This window comes from Pieris napi, chromosome 24, assembly GCF_905475465.1.
Source record: "Pieris napi chromosome 24, ilPieNapi1.2, whole genome shotgun sequence".
In the NCBI taxonomy this organism is placed as follows: Eukaryota; Metazoa; Arthropoda; class Insecta; order Lepidoptera; family Pieridae; genus Pieris; species Pieris napi.
Window position 1 is genome coordinate 5147137 of NC_062257.1, and position 21297 is coordinate 5168433.

The window sequence follows — 21297 nt, forward strand, 5'->3', positions numbered from 1 at the left end:
CCGTTTTTTCATCATTTTTGTTTGATTGACAAGGAGCCGTTCAATTATTACGTAATAGTGGGGAGGGAGGGGTGTTCGATTTTCTTATTTGGTGATAATTATTATCAGCAGTAATTATTTTTTACACACATTACCCATACATAGTCTATGGTTGAAAACTTTTTGCATTTTCGAGGATTTCTCCAAAAAATTTATACGTAATGTATGAGACCTTTACTTTTGCCGACAAGGGGGGGGGGGGGGTGTTAATGATTAATAGCAGTAAATCTGCTTACGTAATACTTGAACGGCCCCCAAGGAGGTGATCAGTCCTGTCCTGTGATTGGAGATGTGCCGGGTTTCTAACAATTTGTAACCGTCGCGTAGGAGCAAAAGTTCATTGCACACATAGACAGAAAAATCTATTGCTAATTAATAAAGCCTCTAGGCCAACACTGATCTATAAAACTAATATATTTATAATTAATTGTGTGTATCTCTCTACTCTGAATCAAACCCAATGACTCCCGTTTGTTGATACAATGAACAAAAAAACGTATGTGATCATACGTTTTTGACATAGGGAGCGTTCAAGTATTACGTAACGAATTTTGGGGGGGAGGGGTCCTTTTGTAAAACGTTACGATGCGTGGCGGGGATTGAATTACGCGTTATTGTTAATATTATTATCGACTCTCCAGTACTTTACACCACATAATGGTAACTTTTAGGTATAAATAGTCTTTAGGTGGTCACGAAACATTTTACTATACTTGGGTACAGAAAAACGTTACGGCGCGCTACATGGGGGTCAAAAATTGCGTGACGTAATACTTGAACGCTCCCATAAGGGTGTCATACTAATTTCATATAAAACATTTTTAGGTTCATTCCCTACACCCAACGTTCGCGGGCAAGATTACGGGGATGCTGTTAGAACTGACGCCTGCTCAATTGCTCGTGTTGCTCGCAAGTGAAGACGCGCTCAGGCAAAAGGTTCGGGAGGCCATGGATCTCATCGTTATGCACCCATCAGAGGCGATACTCGGTAAATATTAAACCAGTTTATCAAATTTTTACTTAAAGCTTTGTATAGTCCATATATATGACTCTATGACCGAATTAACATGGATAAAACCGCGGGGCACAGGTAGTATATAATTATATCTTTTCCTATTTAACCAATCTTTAAATAAGAAATTAAAAAGAAAATCGCCAAATAAAACTTATACTTCTTTGGCGTAGCAAGATAAAAATCTTTTCAAAAATTGTATTCTACGTTTGGGGGCGTCCATAAATTACGTGAGGTGTTTAAGGGGGGGAGGGGGTCGAGTAAAATCTCATTTAATCTTACGTTGGAGAGAGGGGGGTCTCGGCAAATATCACGCAATTTTTTTTCTGATTGAAAAAAAAAATTAGGAAAACGGTTGACCCTAAAGGCCATCTCTGCAACTTCCCGCTAACACCATACCTAAACGATCAACATTTCACTTATTTTGTTTTAGTCGTAAATAAAAGCACGAAGCAATTTTTTTTTCTTTTTACAACAACAATCCAACGCCTAGACGACTTACGTAAGAAACACACATTTTGAAAAATATCACGTGAGATTGGGGGATGGGTTTGAATAAAATCTCACGACATCTCACCAGGGGGGGAGGGAGTCACAGGAAATTTAAAAAACACCTCAAGTAATTTATGGACGCCCCCTTTGTAGAAAAAACGACACTAACAATAGAAAAAAGATATTTAATTGAGATTCCATGGGTCATTACATAACATCAGATGAGCCCGTTTGCAACGCTTTAAAAGACATACAGACGAAGAAATATTATTTACTAGTAGACTCGGCCAAGCGTAGCTGTGGCTAAGATTTTTGTTATATTACATAGTAGTAAACTATTCAAGAGAAACGGCAGGAGAACACCAATCCACCATGCTTTTTTGGTGGTTATGCCAATAAATTGTAGCTTATGTGAAACGTTGGTATTTATTTTGATAAGGATCAATACTTAGGTACGAATAAAGAGCCTTTTCTAGCGGTGGTATTTTAATAATAAAAGGACGCTTATTGTGACATAACTAGAAAAGATAGAGACATGCTGTCGCGACATTTTTTATAGATAGTGTCCTGAAAAATTGTAATACATCATTTTGTTCTATCATTAATAGTTTTCGCAGCGCACGCGATTGAAGGAAGTTTTTTATTAATTTTTTTACACCTTGGGTTACATTATTCAAGTTTTAGTAAGCATCCCTAATTTGGAAATTAAACATAGCCTATGTCACTCGGGAATAGTGTAGCTTGCCAACGGTGAAAGAATTGTTGAAATCGGTCTAGTAGTTTCGGAGCCTATTCATTTCAAACAAACAAAAAATCAAATCCTTCCTCTTTATACACACGACAATACAGACAAGTTATTTTACTCAATTAAATGTTTTTTTCGTACTGTCAAGTAGCCTATTCGTGTCGTTAATTATACGAACAATCGAATTTTGTATCTATACGAACAGATTCATTAAATTTTATGTTTGTTAACAGATCTCGATGTATTCTCTCTATCGGAGCGTGGCGGGGGCGCAGCCCTAAACCCTACGAGCGCTCTCTCGGCCCCTGACGACGCAGCTCCGCTGTTCTACTCCCCTGGCAAGAGAGGGTATTATTCCCCTCGCCAGGGTAGAGCTACTCCAGAGAGGATTAACGCTTTTAGAAATGTTGGAAGGTAATCTATTTTTAACTGAGTTCATAAAAGATTTTTTTCAGAAATAAAAATCATCATAAATCCAGTCATGGGAGCGTTCAAGTATTACGTAACTAATTTTGGAGGGGGGGGGGGGGGGCCTTCCGTAAAACGTTACGATGCGGGGCGAGGATTAAATTACGCGTTATTGTTAATATTATTTTCGACTTACACCACATAATAGTAACTAAAGACACAAGGTGGTCACGTAAGGTTTTACGGTACTGTAACGTTACGGCGAGTTACATGGGGGGGGGGGTCAATAAACTACAAAAATTGCGTTACGTAATACTTGAACGCTCCCCATATTGAGATGACTGCGATGTTTTTAACCTTTAGGAACAGTCCTAGTTTCATCAAAACCTGTTCAGTATGAATCTCTCGGCTGCATTTCCAGACTCTGGGCGATCGTCAACATCCACGACTGTTTTAAAAGTGGGAACAAATTATTTCAGTATAAGTAGTATTATTATTATTTTCTTATGTAGCCAAGTTCATATTTCAAGGATCGTCATGCTCGCTTAAATGTCATTGCTCTCTCCCTAAAATATGGCGAGGGGGCCGATGGCTGGCCATGCGTCATACTCGTGAACGCGTGCTACTTGTGGTGCTAGTTGTTTCGACTATGTGTTTGCGTTTTGTTCCCACGAGAATGTAAGTGCGTGCTCCTATTTCACCATGCCTCCTGCTGATCGAAGACAAATATTTGTTTTTAAGATATTATGGGTATCCACGGATTTCTGGAGAGGATAGGATACTTTTATATTAGGACGAATTTTTGTATTTAATGGTTCTGAATAAAATGATAGATTCCCGGCTTCCCGAACTACCGAATATTTATTAATGTTTTAAATAGTCCCGAAACATGTTGCGATTTTTCAATATTATTTAATTACAATATGCTGTCAAATAAAAGAAATTGCCGCTAATATTTTAAGAGCCTGAAAAATATTTATTTCATAGCGTAATTGAATTTATCACCAAAACTGTTTTTGCACACGTATTGAAAATGGTTTTATAGAAAATTTATTCAAAATGTTTTTTACAGAATAATAGGCCTATGCCTCCTGCAAAACGAGCTATGTCCAATGTTCCTGAACCGTCACGTCCTGAAATATATCCTGGGCAGGAAGATACGCTTCCACGATCTGGCATTCTTCGATCCAGTGGTCTACGAGAGCTTGAGGCAGCTCGTGGTGGACGCGGAAACTGGCGACTCTCACACGCTTTTTGCGGCGCTTGATCTCAATTTTAGGTGAGTTATAAGTATGAACTGGTACTAGAGTCTATAGATGTTATATATATATATATAATGTTATGTATGATGTTACTTATATATATATATATATAACGAAAACCATTTTTCTTATATCTATATATATAAGAAAAATGGTCTTCGTTTGAGGCTCCTTCACGCCTAAACCACTGATCGTATCGACATGAAATTTTTCCTAGATGGTTTATGGCTGTTTATTTTTTAAATTCCAACGTTCCTTCATTTTTCTATTGCTGTTTTACTTTTATGAAAATTTATCCATACGGACTTCACCGCGGAAAAATTTGGGGAGGCTTCCTAGAACCTCAAAACGTCAACATCTGTTAAAAACTCGATTTTCGAAAATTTTCAATTTTCTTAGCGGGAAGTTAAAAAGAAGAATAATAAAAATATGAAAAAAAATAATAATGAAACATAAAATTTTATTTATTTCCTATTTTAATTCGCCCAGCGAAGCGGGCGGGAAACGGCTAGTTTATTATATATTATTTATTCATTTCTAATAATATTAATATCTGAAAATAAAACATTTTAAATTTAATTTTATTAATACTTGACACGCACAAACACAAAAGTGGTCTCGCTCGTTCAATGCGTATGCGTGCGTGCGCGTATATAATCTGTGACTTATGGTTGAATGACCGGATGCTTAACTCTTTATATAGATATTGTAATCGTTTAAACATTAAATCGAGTAATTATTTTTATATAATGTTTAGTTACACATAAAAATAAAATATGCTGTTAGTTTCGAGTTTGATGGCATTTTGACAAGCTTTTGGTGACAGTTGATGATTTTTTTAAGGTAAATAGGTGATCAGTCTTATGTATTTAACTCTTAATCAGTGTTAGTGTAAGGGCAAGATTCAGAGTAGAGTCTTGCTGCTAAGTACGATTTTCGTATATCATAACTTATAATTGTTTTGAAGTCTCCGTACCAAGTCTCTAAATTTCCCCATTCGTATGTCAAGTCACAATCTCATCTTGAGTGCTGGCAAAAAGGTCAAACTTCATACAGAAACATTTGTTAAGCTGCGTATACATTAAGCGCGGCAAACCATCGAACATTGGCGCGCGCGGCGGCCGCGCTCTATGTAGACGGGATCGACGCGCGCGGCGACTCGAACATTGCCGCGCTCGAACGTGCCGCGGGTCGATCCGCTCGCTGTCGGTTTTTGAGACCGCATCAAAGGAGCTTCAGTCGTTGGCTCGCGCGCAGTTGGGACGGTTATAGTTTTGGTGATTTGGCTCGCGCGGCGAATACGTAGAAATGGGTGTGTACATATACAGTTGTACATATATAAAGTTGGATTTAAATATTGATTACAAAGCTATAACTTATAAAGTAACTAATATAACAATTATATATTAATTACATACAAAAAAATGGGTGCGTGTACTTATGTACGCGCGTAAGAAGTTATACTTCTCTGGCATTATTAAAAATAGTTTTTGATTGCATGCAAATAATTAATTACATACAATTAAATAATCAAAGACTGGAAAAGGAGTTATTATAGTCAATAAAGTTCAGTTTACATTTGAAAAATTAAATAAATAAATATTTATTTTTTTTACAAACAAGATGGTGAATCACAATGAAAGCGGCAGCTGCCCGACCACGCGCGTCCATACTCGCAGGTTTACAAGAGTGAACTGGTCTGACTATCCGCCGCGGTCTGTTCGTGATGGATAGCCTGCCGCGCGCGGCAGCCACGTCCAACTAAATTTATATGTACATATTGGCTCGCGCGGCAAATGAAGGTCAACTCTGGTCGAAAATTGGCTCGCGCGGCTGCCGCGCTTAATTTATACGCAGCTTTACAGTCTAAAACTAGATTTAAGTTTGATTAACGTTTTACATATGAGCCTTAGAACCTACAGTCAAAATCTTTTATAACGACATCGAAGGGACTACTCATAATTGGTCGTAAAAACCGATAGTCGTTGCAGATGACGTTGTTATTAAGAACCTAATACAATATATAGTATTGTCTTTTATTGACATAACCTTTACACATTTAAAGAAAAAACTTTTTAACCGGATTAAAGTTATGAATTATAATAAATTTACCATTATTTAACATAATTTTAAATTTAACCGACGTTTCGCGTGCTTTACAGTAGTAGAAGTATCACAGCTGTAGAAGTAGTTGCATTATCTGTATTTATTTCTCCGGAGTTGGTATCGACTAAAAGATGGAAGGTTTTGGCAGAAATGGCTCACGGTGTCCTCTATTTTCTCGGATTATAATATATAATAATACATAACTTTAATCCGGTTCAAAAGTTTTTTCTTTAAACCTAATACAATAGAATTCAGCCGGGACCTTTGATTTTGGTCAATATAACCGGTATGTTGTTCTAAACGATGTCGTCGTAAACGGTTTTGACTGTATTTCCGAATGTTTTTTGTATACTTTAAAATAAGTAAATCGTTGAATATTTTTCAGCCTTGAAATGTGCGAAGAAGAAGGCGGTGGCTGCGTAGAGTTATTGCCCGGCGGACGAGAGATCGAAGTGACCGCGTTGACCGTATACGACTACGTGCGGAAGTACGCGCAACATCGCATGGTCATATCTCAGGAGAAGGCATTAGAGGTAATATTTTTATTTAAAGGAACGTCATCATATGAGTAAATGCATTTAAATAAAATTACTTTAATATACATTACACACACACACACACACACACACACACACACACACACACACACACACATACACACATACACATGTTAATACATTTAAAATTATTTGCTGAAAATCACGCGACACTTAATGCACAGAATTATGCATCACACATTAACAAAATTAATCTAAAATTTTCATTTTTTATTGACATTGTATATTTATTTTTTGCTTTAAAAATTTGATGTTCATTTTGTAATAAATTGTACTTTACTAAGACAATAAAATATACTTAATAATAAAAATCTGAAGAGTTTGTTTGAACGCAATTAATATACTGAACAATCATTTAGACGACTCATTGGTCTAGTGGTTAGTACCTCTGACTGCGAATCCATGGGTCCCGGGTTCGATCCCCGGCTGAGGCGAACATCGATGTGATGAGCATTTGGTGTTGTGCTTGGGTCTTGGGTGTTTAAATAAGTATTTATATGTCTATCTATCTATAGTATGTATGTATATCCGTTGCCTAGTACCCATAACACAAGCTTCACCAGCTTAGCATGGGACTAGGTCAATTGGTGTGAATTGTCTTAAAAAAAAAAAAATATTAGGTTGATTGCCCTCAACCTTTTAACAAAATTTTAACACTTTTAATTCGTTTTTTTTTATAATAAACACGGTAACATCACTAAAGGTTCGAAATTAATTCTAACTAAATCAAATTAAATCAAAATCGTTTATTCATACAGGAATCACAATGTACACGTATGAACGTCAAAAAGAGATACATATTAAATCCTTCTAATTTTGCATTTACTGCCAGTTCCCAAATCAAGGGCGTAGAACGGAAGAGAAGAACTGGCAAAAAACTCTCTGCCACTCTTTTTAATCGCCAAGTTTTTTTTTACAAAATGTTAGTAAGGAGCTGCAACCATTACATCATGTTCCACGTGATTTCTTATATATAAAATAAATTAAAAACAAAGATTTTTCCTCTAACATATAGTTAGTATTTTATAAAATCCCAAATTTCAGGCTATGCGAGTGGGAGTCCTGGACGTGCTTCCCGAATCGGCCCTAGAAGGCCTAACCGCGGAGGACTTAAGGCTGTTGCTGAACGGTGTTGGCGACATCAACGTGGCAGCGCTGGTGTCGTACACGGGCTTCAATGACGAGAGCGGGGAACCCCCGGAACGACTCGCCAGATTCAAACGCTGGCTCTGGGCTATAGTTGATAAGATGACGCATTTGGAAAGGCAGGATTTGGTGAGTTTTTTTAATTCATATAGAAATTATAATAAATTCCCTTCAAAAGAGTTCCACAAATCACAAGTGGTTTCCCAAACGTTTTTGTGCCATGCCCCAGATTAGCGTTTCTAAAATGTCCCCGATATTATACGAGTATAAGTTTTAATATTAAAAAATTTATTTGTCCACTTAAGAAACTTAAATGATAGGCTTTTGGAAGAAATTGCTAAGAACTTGTTAACAGTAAACGGAAACACAGTAAATTTTCAAAACATAAAGAAAAACTGAAATCTATTCCATTAAAAAAACTATTTTGATTTTAAAATTCAAATTATACACTCATAATTTTAAAAACCACCAAACGATTTACTGAGCAAGATGGACCAGTCCCCATGACGGACAAAGCATGTAAACACGTAAACAAACATCAAGTTTTTTTACGTGTTAATTGTCATTCTTAAATTACATAAATACAGATTATTTTCCGTTCAAAATCAGTCTCCGACGAACTGTTCGCGTACTGAAAATTACCAGTTTCCTAAAATTTATTATAAATAAATTAAATATATTTGAAATGCATAAATGCGCACTAAAAAAGAAATTACAGTATAATAATAACCTCATTTATTTTTTGAAATACAGTAAAATCTCTTTATTCGCGGGGTATACGTTCCATAAATATGCCGCGAATACAGAAACCGTGAATACAGAATGGTAATTTATATGGGTTTATAGGGGATACGTTCCTAGGTGCCAAAATAAAAAAACACAAATATATAAGAAAATCAATTTTATTGATGTTATTGAACATTATGCAATCATTATCCTCAGGCTTAGAGTAAATGTCCCATTTACAGTGCTAGTTGAAGCCTCTTCTTCAATGGGCTGTGAATTTAACATTTCCTCCAAGTCGGTTTCAGTCAAATCTTCATCTTGCGATTCAAGCAATTCCTGAATGTCACTTGATTCTGTCTGTTCGAACCCATCTCGTCCTATTCCATTTGCAATTTTGGCTATGTTTGCAGTCAAAGTTTGAACTTGCACGAATTCTTCGTCATTTTCCGCAGTCAGAGCAGGCCATAGTTTTTTCCAGCATGACTTCAATGTGTGTGGTTTCAGTTCGTCCAATGATTCTTTTATGTTTACGATGCATTTTGCTATGTCAAATTTCTTCCAGCAACTTTCATATCAGGATTACACTCCATATTATCTATATGATATTGCGTTAAACACCTATTGGAATTTTGTATGAAATTTTAGATCCGCGAATAAAGAAATGTTTTGCCGCGAATAAAGAAAGTGTGTTGCATTTTTTTAATCCGCGAATAGTGAAAACGCGAATAAAGGAAGCGCGAATAGGGAGCTTTTACTGTATTCATCCTTCCAAAAGTTACATACACAATATTTTATACATACAAAATTATATTTTTTTCAAAGGACTTATAGAGTATAGGCTTCCTTCAACTGGCTCCATCTCTATCTATTGTCCTCCCAATCTCCACCAACTTCTTTAAATTCATCAGCCCACCGTGCAAGCGACCTCTCCTTCTATTCCCTAGTGCAGGGTCACAAGGGGTTCCAAGTCTAAGTCAATATAAAGAAATGATTAACAAGATTTGAGATACGTGGAATCGCACCCTACACACCATACTAACAGTATCATCAGACCTGAGACTGACCTCAGTCTGTCTGCTTGTTTCACTCGTTTTCGAAGCATTTTTTAATTAGGTTATATTTACAAAACATTATCACATTTATTTTTATAACCATGGGTCCGAAAAAGATGCTTTCTATTGAATCAAAGCGTGAAATCATTTTCTTATTACAAGCACAAACAAGTGACTTGTTGTTTTGGGTCCTGGAACGGATTAATGGAGCAAATTGCTGAGATACGAGCAAGGTTGCGGAACGTATTCAACTACGTACGTGTGTAATAAGTACGTACGTGTGTAATAAGTGCGTACGTGTGTAATAAGTGCGTACGTACTTGATTAGACAATCAAAAATATACTTCAAAATGATAATAATTAATTGTGTTAATCAGGTATACTTTTGGACCGGATCGCCAGCTCTGCCAGCATCAGAGGAAGGCTTCCAGCCGATGCCTTCAGTGACAATCAGACCAGCCGACGACGCCCACCTGCCCACGGCCAACACCTGCATCTCCCGTCTCTACATACCTCTGTATTCCTCGCGACACGTTCTCAAACATAAACTATTACTCGCTATTAAAACTAAAAACTTTGGCTTCGTCTAGAATAGTTTTAGTACGACTCATTTATCGATATCAAAGAGATTTAAATATTTTAATTGTATGTAAAATTACATATATCTTTTACATAACTATACATATGTTTTCATTGCAAGCAAGGCTACCCTGTAAAATACCGATTTTTTATAGTTGGCGTTGGTACATGTGTACTATCTGAACAGTCTCGCTACTATGTAAATTGACTTAGTTGGCACTTTGTTTTCTCAAATCACATATAATATAGTCATCTCATAAGCTTAATTATAAATGTCTGCTATATTTAAATCTCTTTGCATTATATATAATTGAATGCTATGCATACAGTTGTATTATTTATGCTGAATTCATGTGACATTGATTTGGTTCGCACAATACTTAGACCGTTCAATACGTTTCTGGTGAAGTATAGTTTTCTGAATATCACCCGATGGTTGCATTGGATTACTTTTTCTAAAGGTTTATATATAAATCAAAATGTCACTTTTATCTATTGTACCTGTTGTACTTAGGTCAACTGCGTTTTCAATAATTTATATGCGAATAGAAAAGCTTTGTTAATAAAGATCTTAGATTACAATGGGTACTATTTTATTGGGTTCAGATAGACGGCGAATTCCAATAACTATGATTCATGTGATAATGGAGGAAGTATGCGCCTCTATCTATAAATTTAAGGTTATAATAGTTTTCATTTTGATTAGTTAAGGTTCTTAATAAATACTTCCTAAAATGCTTATAGTGTTGTTTTATTTCAATATTGTATGTCAGAACAATGGCGCTGATATTGGCTGCCATTTTCATTATTTAATAGATTCAAAGGAATAAACGAATGGTTTATTTAATTTGTCAATGTTGCTAGATCTATAAATTAACAACTATTCAATGGTCGATAATAATAATTACTCTCTATAGTTATTATTATAATGATTATCATAATTTTATGGCAAAATAGCAGCTGATACCAGTGGCATTGCTCTGACATATTATGTCTAATGAATTGCCATCAGCCTTCGCTTAGGAGTTTTCATAAGTGTCCCTGTGGGCTGTGGCATGGAGCAGCGAAGAAATGTTGCTATTAAAGGTACACTGCCACAGGGAACAAACTTTTTCAATTTATTTTCGTTTTCTATTTATCCATTCATAATTATTAATAAGTAGGTTTAGAATATTTTAAATACTCTATATTTGTGCTAATTAATAGTTAATTTGCTTACTATTAATAAATAAAATCACCAAATCTTTGGAAGCTTGCAAGTTGCAATAGTTATTAGACATAATTAAAAATACTAAGCCAGCTTGAAATTGTAAATTCTAAAAATATTATTAAGGCAAATAAAACAAGTCAATGAATACTACAAAGCTTTATTACTTTGTGATACAAAATTAAATTCTCTTGACATTTTACTATAAATACCATACAAAATGCTAATATGACACGCATGTAATAAGACACTAGTTGCATCGGTACTTGGATATGTATTCCAACAAAGTTCAATTAAGGCCAAAATTAAGAATCTAACAACTAAACTAAAATTAGTTGACCACAACAGGTATGGTAGTGTATGGAAATACCAAGAATAAAACTGATAATGCAAGCTTCTAGCACAAACTACACCAATAAAGTTAACCAAAAACATAGGTAAAATAAACAATTGTGAAAGAATGTCGAAATTGATACTATAATGCTTTGTTTCACTTTCAGAGCTTTTGGATTTTACTTCATTGTTCCCCTTACTTCCCTTTGGCGCTGACTTTTTAAGCATGTTTTCAAATGATTTTAATAATTGTTCCTGTTCATTGGTAAGTTCTTCATCCTTTTCCAATTTGCTTTTCATGCTTTTCTTAGCTTTCACTTTTTTCTTATCCTCTAAATTTTTGGCATCTATTTGAGGCTGTACTTGCTTTTGAACATACTTTAAACGGCAATAACTTCTAAAATATTGTATACACATAGGTAAAAACAATAATAACAACATGATATGTATTCCTAACAAAATTAAATGAAACCATGCACTTTCAAATACTTTCACATCCATAAATCTATAATTAACAGTCCATGTATGATTAAAAACTCTACCAACATCAAAACTTCCTCGAATATAAGCAACTGGGTTACTTAACAAAAACGGTAGACCTAAAATCAGTTGTGTCAGAGCACAAACAAATAATTGTTTAAATGTATCTTTAAATCCCAAATTAATCAAATAAAAGAAAAAAAGGGCTGGCGCATATAACAAAATATTCATCTTTACAGAAACTGCTAAGCTGTATATAAAGCTAGCTAAATACCACCTTGAATCTAAAAATAAATTAAGTGATGCATATAACAGTAATACAGCAATCGGATCATTGAACATTCTTAAAACATGAATAGAGTGAATTCTATATGAGGTTAAAATTGTTATAGCAAGGGCATATGGTGGTACTTTCTTTGTTTTAAGATAAATTCTTAAAATGAAAATAAGTAATATTAAATAAACACTGATAAAAATATACTGCGCCAGCTTAATATTTTCACCATGACTAGTAATAAAGTATAAAAATGAATAAATATACACAAAACCAGCAGGATAAACCAGAGGTCCTGTATCACCACGGAGCTTGCTGTAATCAAAGGTACCATTTAAGAATCCTTCGCACTCTTGCATATATGCTTTCCAATCTATTTCTGTATAAGGCACTTTTTCTACAATCAGGACATTTAGAACCAACTCTGCAACCAAAATACAGAACGCAATAAACGATAAATGGGCAGGATCTACTATTATTTTCTTCACGTATGTCCATGTAAACATTTTTTTGATGTCTTGATATCTTATCTGAATGCTATTTCGTCCCATCTTCTATAATTTGGTTACCATTTATTGTAGAATACGCTTTCCTAGACTAGCTCTCCTAAGCAGTAGGTTTCACCTTACGAGAGGGATTTTAAAAATAGATTCAGATGCCACCGGTGTCCGGGCCAGTCTGTCAGGTTATGTTCTAGTAATAAATCTTAGTTAGAAAAATTTTCTGACCCCCAGTGTAGATAGCTCTCGAAGGCGTATTTTAAATTATTTTATAAAATTTAAACAAGCCTGCTCTTAGTATTCACATCTAAGTTTTATAAACTAAAAATACATCAAAAAGATTTTCAAAATATGACGGTTTTACATAACAATAAAACCGATATTATGTGCCGAGAAGGAAAACATACAGCATTGTATAATGAAGAAGCAATGTATACTTAGCCATGAAGTGCGATACATACCGAGTGAAATAGTTCCGCTTAGATAGAATAGATGGCGCTGTAATCGCCTCAACTTCATACTTATCTTAACCAGCTAGGACGGTGTCATTTCCACAGTCATAGAGTCTTCACCAGGAAGAGCTTCCTACAATGCTGTATGTTTTCCTTCTCGGCACATAATATCGGTTTTATTGTTATGTAAAACCGTCATATTGATGTGCCTCCGGAAAACATACAGCATTGTATAATGAAGACGTGTTTGTTATCTGCTGGTGGATGTATATAGTACAATATAAAACACAACGCTATGATGATTATGAAGAATTAAGGTCCGGGCTTTAGCTAAAGCCGTTATTGTTTATATAACTATTTTATTTACTTGCCATTATTCTTAATCAAAGCATAAGTATTTAGCAATTATTATTCTTAGTTACGGTATAAATATAACTACAGTTACTAGTAACTATATACTCATCTGATTTAGATGTACAATTAACATAATAATATAAACTTCCTATTATAACAACAAGGTATTTCTATAATTACGATGGTGCAAATGTATTAAAGAAAGAGTGATGAGTTTTCTCTACGAGAGTCTATCTCGCGGCAGTAATGATTAAAGAATCTATGTATTTGAAGATTTCCAATTACCCCGTGTAATAAAAAATTTCATCTATTGGTTGATTTTCGACCTTATTATTTTGCTGTTGATGGATAAAAAAATATTGTTTAGATTTTTTACTTGAGATCTTGTTGTACCTGTTACTCAAAGCAATATTTTTTTTTTTTTTAAAGACAGTTCACACCAATTGACCTAGTCCCATGCTAAGCTGGTGAAGCTTGTGTTATGGGTACTAAGCAACGGATATACATACATATTATAGAAAGATAGACATATAATTACATATTTAAACACCTAAGACCCAAGCACAACACCAAATGCTCATCACATCAATGTTCGTCCCAGCCGGGAATCGAACCTGGGACCCATGGATTCGCAGTCAGGGGTACTAACCACTACACCAATGAGTCGTCAGGACTAACTGAAGTCTCACTAAAGTGATAGGGCATAATATGTTTTATCGTGGTGTTTAGAAAGTTTCCATGTTGACTGGCGTCTTGAGTGTCTGTCTTAGATTCGAATACCGGTGTTAAATAAATGTTACCACCATCATCCACGAATTGCTCGTCAGTAATTTCTAATAAAGTGAACCCTGCGGCCCAATGCTAAATGCAATACTGTGGCTGTTCTGCGAGCCGTATCGAATAAAGTGTCCCTAGGAGGGTTGGAAGAAAGCCAGTCTAGTACTATTCGCGGGTCCCACGTGACGGATGATTTCACGACTTTTGGTTTAGCTACTCCTAATACTCTGAGGATGTGTTTAATAATAAAATTTGAAAGTGTTTGTTGTTCTACATGGGGACCGCAAAAAGTTAAAATTGCCGATTTGCGAACAAGGATGGTTGATAGGATAAATTCCTGTTTTGGCTTTCTGTACTGTCTAAGTGTTTGTTTTGTAATATTATGTATGTTAGCTGTAAGATTACTTATAATTAAATAAATAAATTTTCTTTAAGAAAAAGTGATATTAAATTTTTTGCAATATCGGCTGTTTGAGGGGATTTTGGGTTCACTTGAGAGTTGTCACACCATGACAGCCCTCTTTTGATTGCGGGTAAATAAGTGGACAGGTGGAGTGACCAACTCTTCAAAAGTAAATCTTTTTCCAGTGTGGACCAGTCTTTTATTTGGGCACCCCACCCCCAATTTCCCAAGCTTTTAGGGTCAATGCTTGTATTTGTGGAGGAGACAGTGCAATTGTCGTATCTAGGAGTGTCTGCGATAGGTATTGAATTTCGTGGGGGTGATCTAGAGACCTGGATTTCAGGTCCTGCAGCCAGAAACCTTGCGACCAATCTGAAGCAACTATCAGATAGGTTCCCGTCGCCCGGTTTAGGTGTGCTAAAACTCAGGGTAACAGACTTGGAGGGGGAAACACCCATGCTAGAGGAGGAAGGTGCCACTACGCAGCCTTTTTTCCCCTTTATAATCTGTCTGCTATGATCACCCTGGTAGGTAATGTACCGACAGAGTTATGTTGAATTTGTTCGTCAGGTGCAATAGTTTGAAGGTTAGTGTAAGTAACCCTATCGATTTCGTTCCTCCTTCTGTTTGAATGTATGCAATCAGAGTTTCATTTGTCCGATTGTCTTTTATGATTAACACGTGTGTGTTTTGTAATATTTTTACATTTATTTTTATTGCGGCTATCACTGCATATAAGTCCTTTTTGTTGCAGTGCCACGTTTTCTATTGGTATGACCATTTTCCTGACAAGGATTCCGTCTAGATGTGAACCCCCCCCCAACCCCAATCCGAGGCGTCTGTCGCTAGGAAGTGGGTTGCAGGTTCTTTGTGTATAGGCGTCGCCTGATGAGTAGCTCCGAGCCACCACATCAGTTCCTGCCCTACAATCTGAGGCAGCAGTTGACCTCGACGGGGTCGGATCTTGTTGAATTGTCGCAGAAATATCTGTACCTGGCGACAGTGAAGCCTCCCGGGCACGAGTTTAGTTTGAAAGTTTGCGAAGTTTACTTGCCCTAGCAAAGCTTTGTAACTCGCGAATACAACGCATAACTATGGTTTTTGCGCTGTATTTTTACCTTGGGTAGCGACATCACATTGACCATAGTATTCCAGCGAATTCCAAGGTATTCTAAATTTTGGGTTGGTACCAATACGGATTTTTTGGTAATTGATTTTCCAACCTAGGTGTTCCAAGTGTCTCACGGCCTCCGCGGCCTGAGAATCTAACTTGGCGGGTGTTCCAAGTGTCTCACGGCCTCCGCGGCCTGAGAATTTAACTTGGAGTGGTCTTGGTTGACCAGAAGGTAGTCGTCTAGGAAGACTAGCACTCGACATCCCTTCGCACGTAAGGTCTCCGCGACCCAACATGATACTGCAGAGAAAAGGTGTGGTACTGACGCTAGCCCAAAAGGAAGGCAAGTCATGTTTTCGTATAACTGCCCTTTTTAGCTGAGCCTTAAGAAAGGTCGGTGTGATCTCGCTGCCGGTAGATGGAAATAGGCTTGTGATAAATCTATTTATCATCCAGTCCCCTGGTTGAAGAAAGTCTGGGACTAAGCCGTGGGTGATCAACCGAAAATGTTTTGTCTTTACGAATCGGTTTAGTTCTCGCAAATCTACAACAGAACGCATCGTGCCGTTGCTTTTCCTGCGAAGAACCATTTTGGATATAAAACTGGGGGTTTTGTTGAGAACTGTTTGTAGGATACCTTGCTTGATTCAGGAGTTCTATGATTATCTGCGATGTCGTAGGTGACGGTTCGGTTGCGTATTGACTTACTATTCGATTTATTGGCATTAACAAAGCGGTTTCTTGTACAGAGGTATGCGGAATCCTTGAATTATGTTGGATAGTAATTTTTTTCCGTCATTGTTAGATAACGGGTAGTTTTAAAGTTGTTTATGACTATCGATTTTCCTGTTAAACGTTCGCATCGTTTCTTGTTTTAGGTGGGTATTACGAAAATTATTTTTTCCATTTTGTGCCTGGTGTCTGTATTTGGATGTAGACGCTTACGATTCTTTGTATCTAGGTTTAAAAAGCTCTTACTCTTGAAGGTTGCGGCGGAGATAACCAGAATTGCGGCCCACCGAGGGATTGTATTAGGGACGCGAGCTTACTTTTGTCAAATAAAAATTCCTCGCTAGGAGGTATATTACTAAGCGCAGTTTGAATACTTTTGTCCGAAATCTTACTTATTAATCTTTTACGCCTAGTTTCTATACATTCCGCTCGTTTTCCGCATACAATTTGCAGGGTTTGTTCATGCAATTTGTAAGAAGGTGATTCATTACCAACAATATAGGATATTTTTGTGAAAAGATTTAATCGCGGGTTTTAATTCCGTTGGGTTATTACGAGTCCAGTTTATGATTTTTTGTAATCCAGATTGTAGTAATTCCCTTTGACATAGGAGTTTTAAAAGCTTAATATATTATTATATTTTTATATTAATATATTTTTATATATTTATTTTGTAATTTTTTTCTTTTTTATCGGCTTTCTTAATAATCTTTTTATCATCAATATTTGTGATCAATATTTGTGACCAAGCCCAGAGATTTCGATTTTCGGGTCGACGGATTAATAAAAAATGGCTATAGTAGTTGGTCGGTCAGTGGGTACCCTCGTCATTGGACGCACTGGCGTTGACATTTGGTACATAATATCGTTGATGCATTATAAAATTTGTGAGGAAACTCACCTGATTATATAACGCGTCGATCATGGGATCGACCGTTACCTGTGCTACTCGTTTCCTTTTCTTTCGTGGCGGTCCCTCGCGCTCCGAGTCGCTATCAGACGCGCTGCTGGTGCACGTGGAGTCCTCTTTGTCTTGTTCGCGACCTTGCTCGACACTTTTTTAGACTACTTGCCTGATCGGCCCCGGCGGCGGCCTTATCGGCATCGTGAGTCCATTACGCAATTGTGATGTATAATAATGCGTTTTGCTAATAATTAACACTAAGAAAGACTATAAGGTTTTAAGTCGTTATTGAGTTGTTTCGGTTTCGACCGCACGCGGCGAAAGTACACAACGCTATGACTGTGGAAATGACACCGTCCTAGCTGGTTAAGATAAGTATGAAGTTGAGGCGATTACAGCGCCATCTATTCTATCTAAGCGGAACTATTTCACTCGGTATGTATCGCACTTCATGGCTAAGTATACATTGCTTCTTCATTATACAATGCTGTATGTTTTCCGGAGGCACATCAATATAAAGATACTACGTAGCACAGACTACCATCCGATGTATCGTCTTACGTATATATACGTTGACACAGTTAAATGACTATAGATAATACTTTTATTTATTTGCAGCATAGCATACAACTACTATTATTAACTCAACTGGATTTTTACATCTGGGGAAGAGCCAAAGTAATTGTGTATGCGACGGAGGTTGAGACAAGGGAGGAGTTAATCCAGAGAATAGAAGATGCTTTTGTCACTATCCGGCAAGAAATGAATCTTCATACGACAACCGTCGAAGTCAGAGATAGGTGTCGCGCGTGCATTCGCAATTGGGGACAACAATTTGAGCAAGATTTGTAATAGGGAAAAATAATAAAAATGATTAAAATTACATTTTCTATGTTTTTTAATTTCCTCCCACGCAATACCCTAAATATAAATTTTAAAATTAATGGAGATAGTAAAAGTTTTTATTTATTTATTGCATACTGTTAGAATTGCGATAGTCCTGAGTAGTTTTTAAAATGATTCGAAGAACATCAGCGCTTTTAGTTTTTTTTAAATTAACGTTCAAAATTGAACTTACTTTAAAAAAAATATTTTTTTAACACTTTGCGAGTTAATAAAAAAAAAACTACATACTGCTGGTAAGAAATTTTTTATTTTTTGGATTGGTACACTATTGTAGATTAAGAAAAAATCAACATTATGTGTAGGTACTTACTGTATAATTTATTTTTTATTTACCTTTGAAAGTCAAATTTTGGATAATTTAAAGAAAACATTAAAAAAAATCGACATTAATTATTCCGTTGGCCCAAGAACTCTTTGTGAGGCCTGGTATAATAGATAAAGACCCCCCAGATCCACCATTTTGATTTGGCAAACGATGCACCAAACACCCTGTATTATTATAGATTATTACAGTTAATTGTGATTTTTATACAATTCCCATAAAATATATAGATATATACATTAGTCTTCTCTTAGTATGCATTTAAATCGCAGTCCGTAATACCCCTATACGCTTTACAAATAGGTCGCTGCCCAGTGAAGACTCGATGCTGGTTAAGCTGCGAGACCAAGCGGAGACTGGACAAAAGCATGAGTGCCATTAGTTTATTTAATACTCTGCAATGAAGCAGTTCATCCAAATCCAGATGCATACATCACATAACAACGTCGGCTAATAATTCTCGGTATTTTAGGAACTGGAGTCACGCAGGATGTCTTCCATAACGGGTAGACAAACACCTGAATATCAAATAATATTGAAAAATGCGGGATTATTAAATAGTCTGCAAGTTCTTTAATGTTTACATCGTGCAATAATTCTATTTCGAAATGTTTGATGTCAAAGTAGTGATGACAAGATTGGATTGAAAAATCTGTATTAATATAGATTGTACTTATTGGAAATTATTTCCAATATTTAGAATTTAGATTTTGATTGGTTTCCTCTTAGTATTAATTAATTGAGGTTTTATTTGACCAAAATAAAAAGAGTAATAATAAGCGTAATATTAGCACGGATTTCTGCTTGTTTCATTTATGCGCTATTAAGTAACGGTCTTTTCGTTAAACGAGGGTTAGAATGAAGGCAAAATGCATACATATAGAAGAACCATTTACAGCTGAACTCTTAACACAGGCTGAAAATGAGGGTCAATTTATACTAGGGATGTGAAAAAATAATCGATTATTAAAAAAATCGATTCATTACGAGATTATTATATTTAAAATAATCGATTAATAATCGATTACTTTTATAATTGAAAATCAATCATAATCGATTTTTTATCTGCCACCTCCCGACATTATGTCTGGTCTTTTATAACCCGGACCTCGAAGTATTAGGGATATTTGATATACAACGATGTTTACAATGCGATACATTGAATCCGATTCTTTGAAGATGTATTAATATACTCGATACATTGATGTTTTTTTATAAAACATCGAAAGGATGATAAAAGCAGTTAATTTTATAAAAACTCAAGTTTGAATGGAACACTATAATTTAAAAGTAAAATAAATTTATTCAGCAGCACAAGACTACATACAATTAAAAAGACAACAAAAATACTGCAATGTGCTACTGAAATGGAATACACTCAGCATTTATCAAAATCTATCAAAACGAGATTAATTTAATTTCGATTTTGATTATTCTTAAACGTTAATTTGTGTTTATAATTTCTATTGTTTATTTTTAATTTAAAAAACCATGAAAAATAAAATATTTAGGGTATTTATTTTGAAATTAATTCAAAAATTTGGAAAAAATCTATTATTAAAAAAATCGATTATTTTTATAAGAAAAATCGATTATTTATTAATCGATTTTTCATGCTAAAAAAATAATCGATTAATAAAAATTCGTTTTTTTTTAATGCAGAATGTCACATCCCTAATTTATACTACCGCAGAGTTCAAGCGTTCATCCAAAACTGAACATAACATAAGCTTTCAGAGATTTCAAAAAGACGCGCGCATTCTTCGAATTTCGCTGATTGGTGCGCTCGCATTCCTGCGGCTTTGCTTTGGTTGTGAAGAATTTGACGCTTTGACTCTGCGGTAATAATAGGTTGGGGAAAAAGTTTCTTCGCATTTTCAAGAAAATTCACAACATTTTTTAATATAGTTTATTTACATTTAACTAAAGTATGTAGGTACCATTTTGTTCGATAACTTTTTGCCATCTTGTAGGTAGGGATATGATCCCATTGCTATAGAAATTTTGGGGCTTCTGACCAAAATACCGCGACAATTGGTTTTGGCAGTCCTCTCGTGATGTTAACCTGACACTGCTTAAAGAATTCTGAAAAGACCGAAACAGGGGGAAATCTGAAGGTGCAAGGTCAGGTCTATACGTCGGATGTATAAACACCTCCCAACCAAGCTCTCTTAATTTTTGCTGAGTTGCTAAAGATGTGTGAGGTCTAGCGTTATCTTGATGAAAAACCACACCTCTTCTGTTGATTAATTCCGGCCGCTTTCTCTCAGCTCGTTGCTTTAATCTCATCGGTGTTTCGCACTAGAGTTCAGAATCGATGGTCAAAAAAAAAACAAAAAAAAAATTTGAAAAAAAAAATATTGAAAAAGCTTAAACCAAATTTGTGTTACTCTCACAGACACTGCACTAGGTCCA

At 35.7% G+C, this 21297-nt stretch overlaps 2 protein-coding genes across 2 annotated transcripts in view; one reads left to right on the top strand and one right to left on the bottom strand.

The window, feature by feature from the left end:
* Nucleotides 1-10865, top strand: part of LOC125061953 (E3 ubiquitin-protein ligase hyd) — a 67068-nt gene extending 56203 nt beyond the window's left edge. The window contains exons 45-50 of the mRNA XM_047667594.1: nucleotides 865-1027; nucleotides 2522-2702; nucleotides 3769-3975; nucleotides 6450-6597; nucleotides 7666-7896; nucleotides 9923-10865. Of these exons, the coding sequence (XP_047523550.1) occupies nucleotides 865-1027; nucleotides 2522-2702; nucleotides 3769-3975; nucleotides 6450-6597; nucleotides 7666-7896; nucleotides 9923-10135 (1143 nt within the window). The 3' untranslated portion in view covers nucleotides 10136-10865. The remainder of the gene's footprint in view (nucleotides 1-864; nucleotides 1028-2521; nucleotides 2703-3768; nucleotides 3976-6449; nucleotides 6598-7665; nucleotides 7897-9922) is intronic.
* Nucleotides 10866-11475: 610 nt separating this feature from the next.
* On the bottom strand, nucleotides 11476-13267 carry LOC125061837 (lethal(2)neighbour of tid protein 2). Its single transcript, XM_047667458.1, has one exon. It carries the CDS (start codon nucleotides 12967-12969, stop codon nucleotides 11482-11484), a length of 1488 nt encoding a protein of 495 aa, XP_047523414.1. The 5' UTR covers nucleotides 12970-13267; the 3' UTR covers nucleotides 11476-11481.
* Between the last annotated feature and the right edge of the window lie 8030 nt (nucleotides 13268-21297).

Excerpts from the sequence above, each read along its gene's own strand:
- LOC125061837 (XM_047667458.1), bottom strand. The coding sequence starts at position 12,969 with ATGGGACGAAATAGCATTCAGATAAGATATCAAGACATCAAAAAAATG.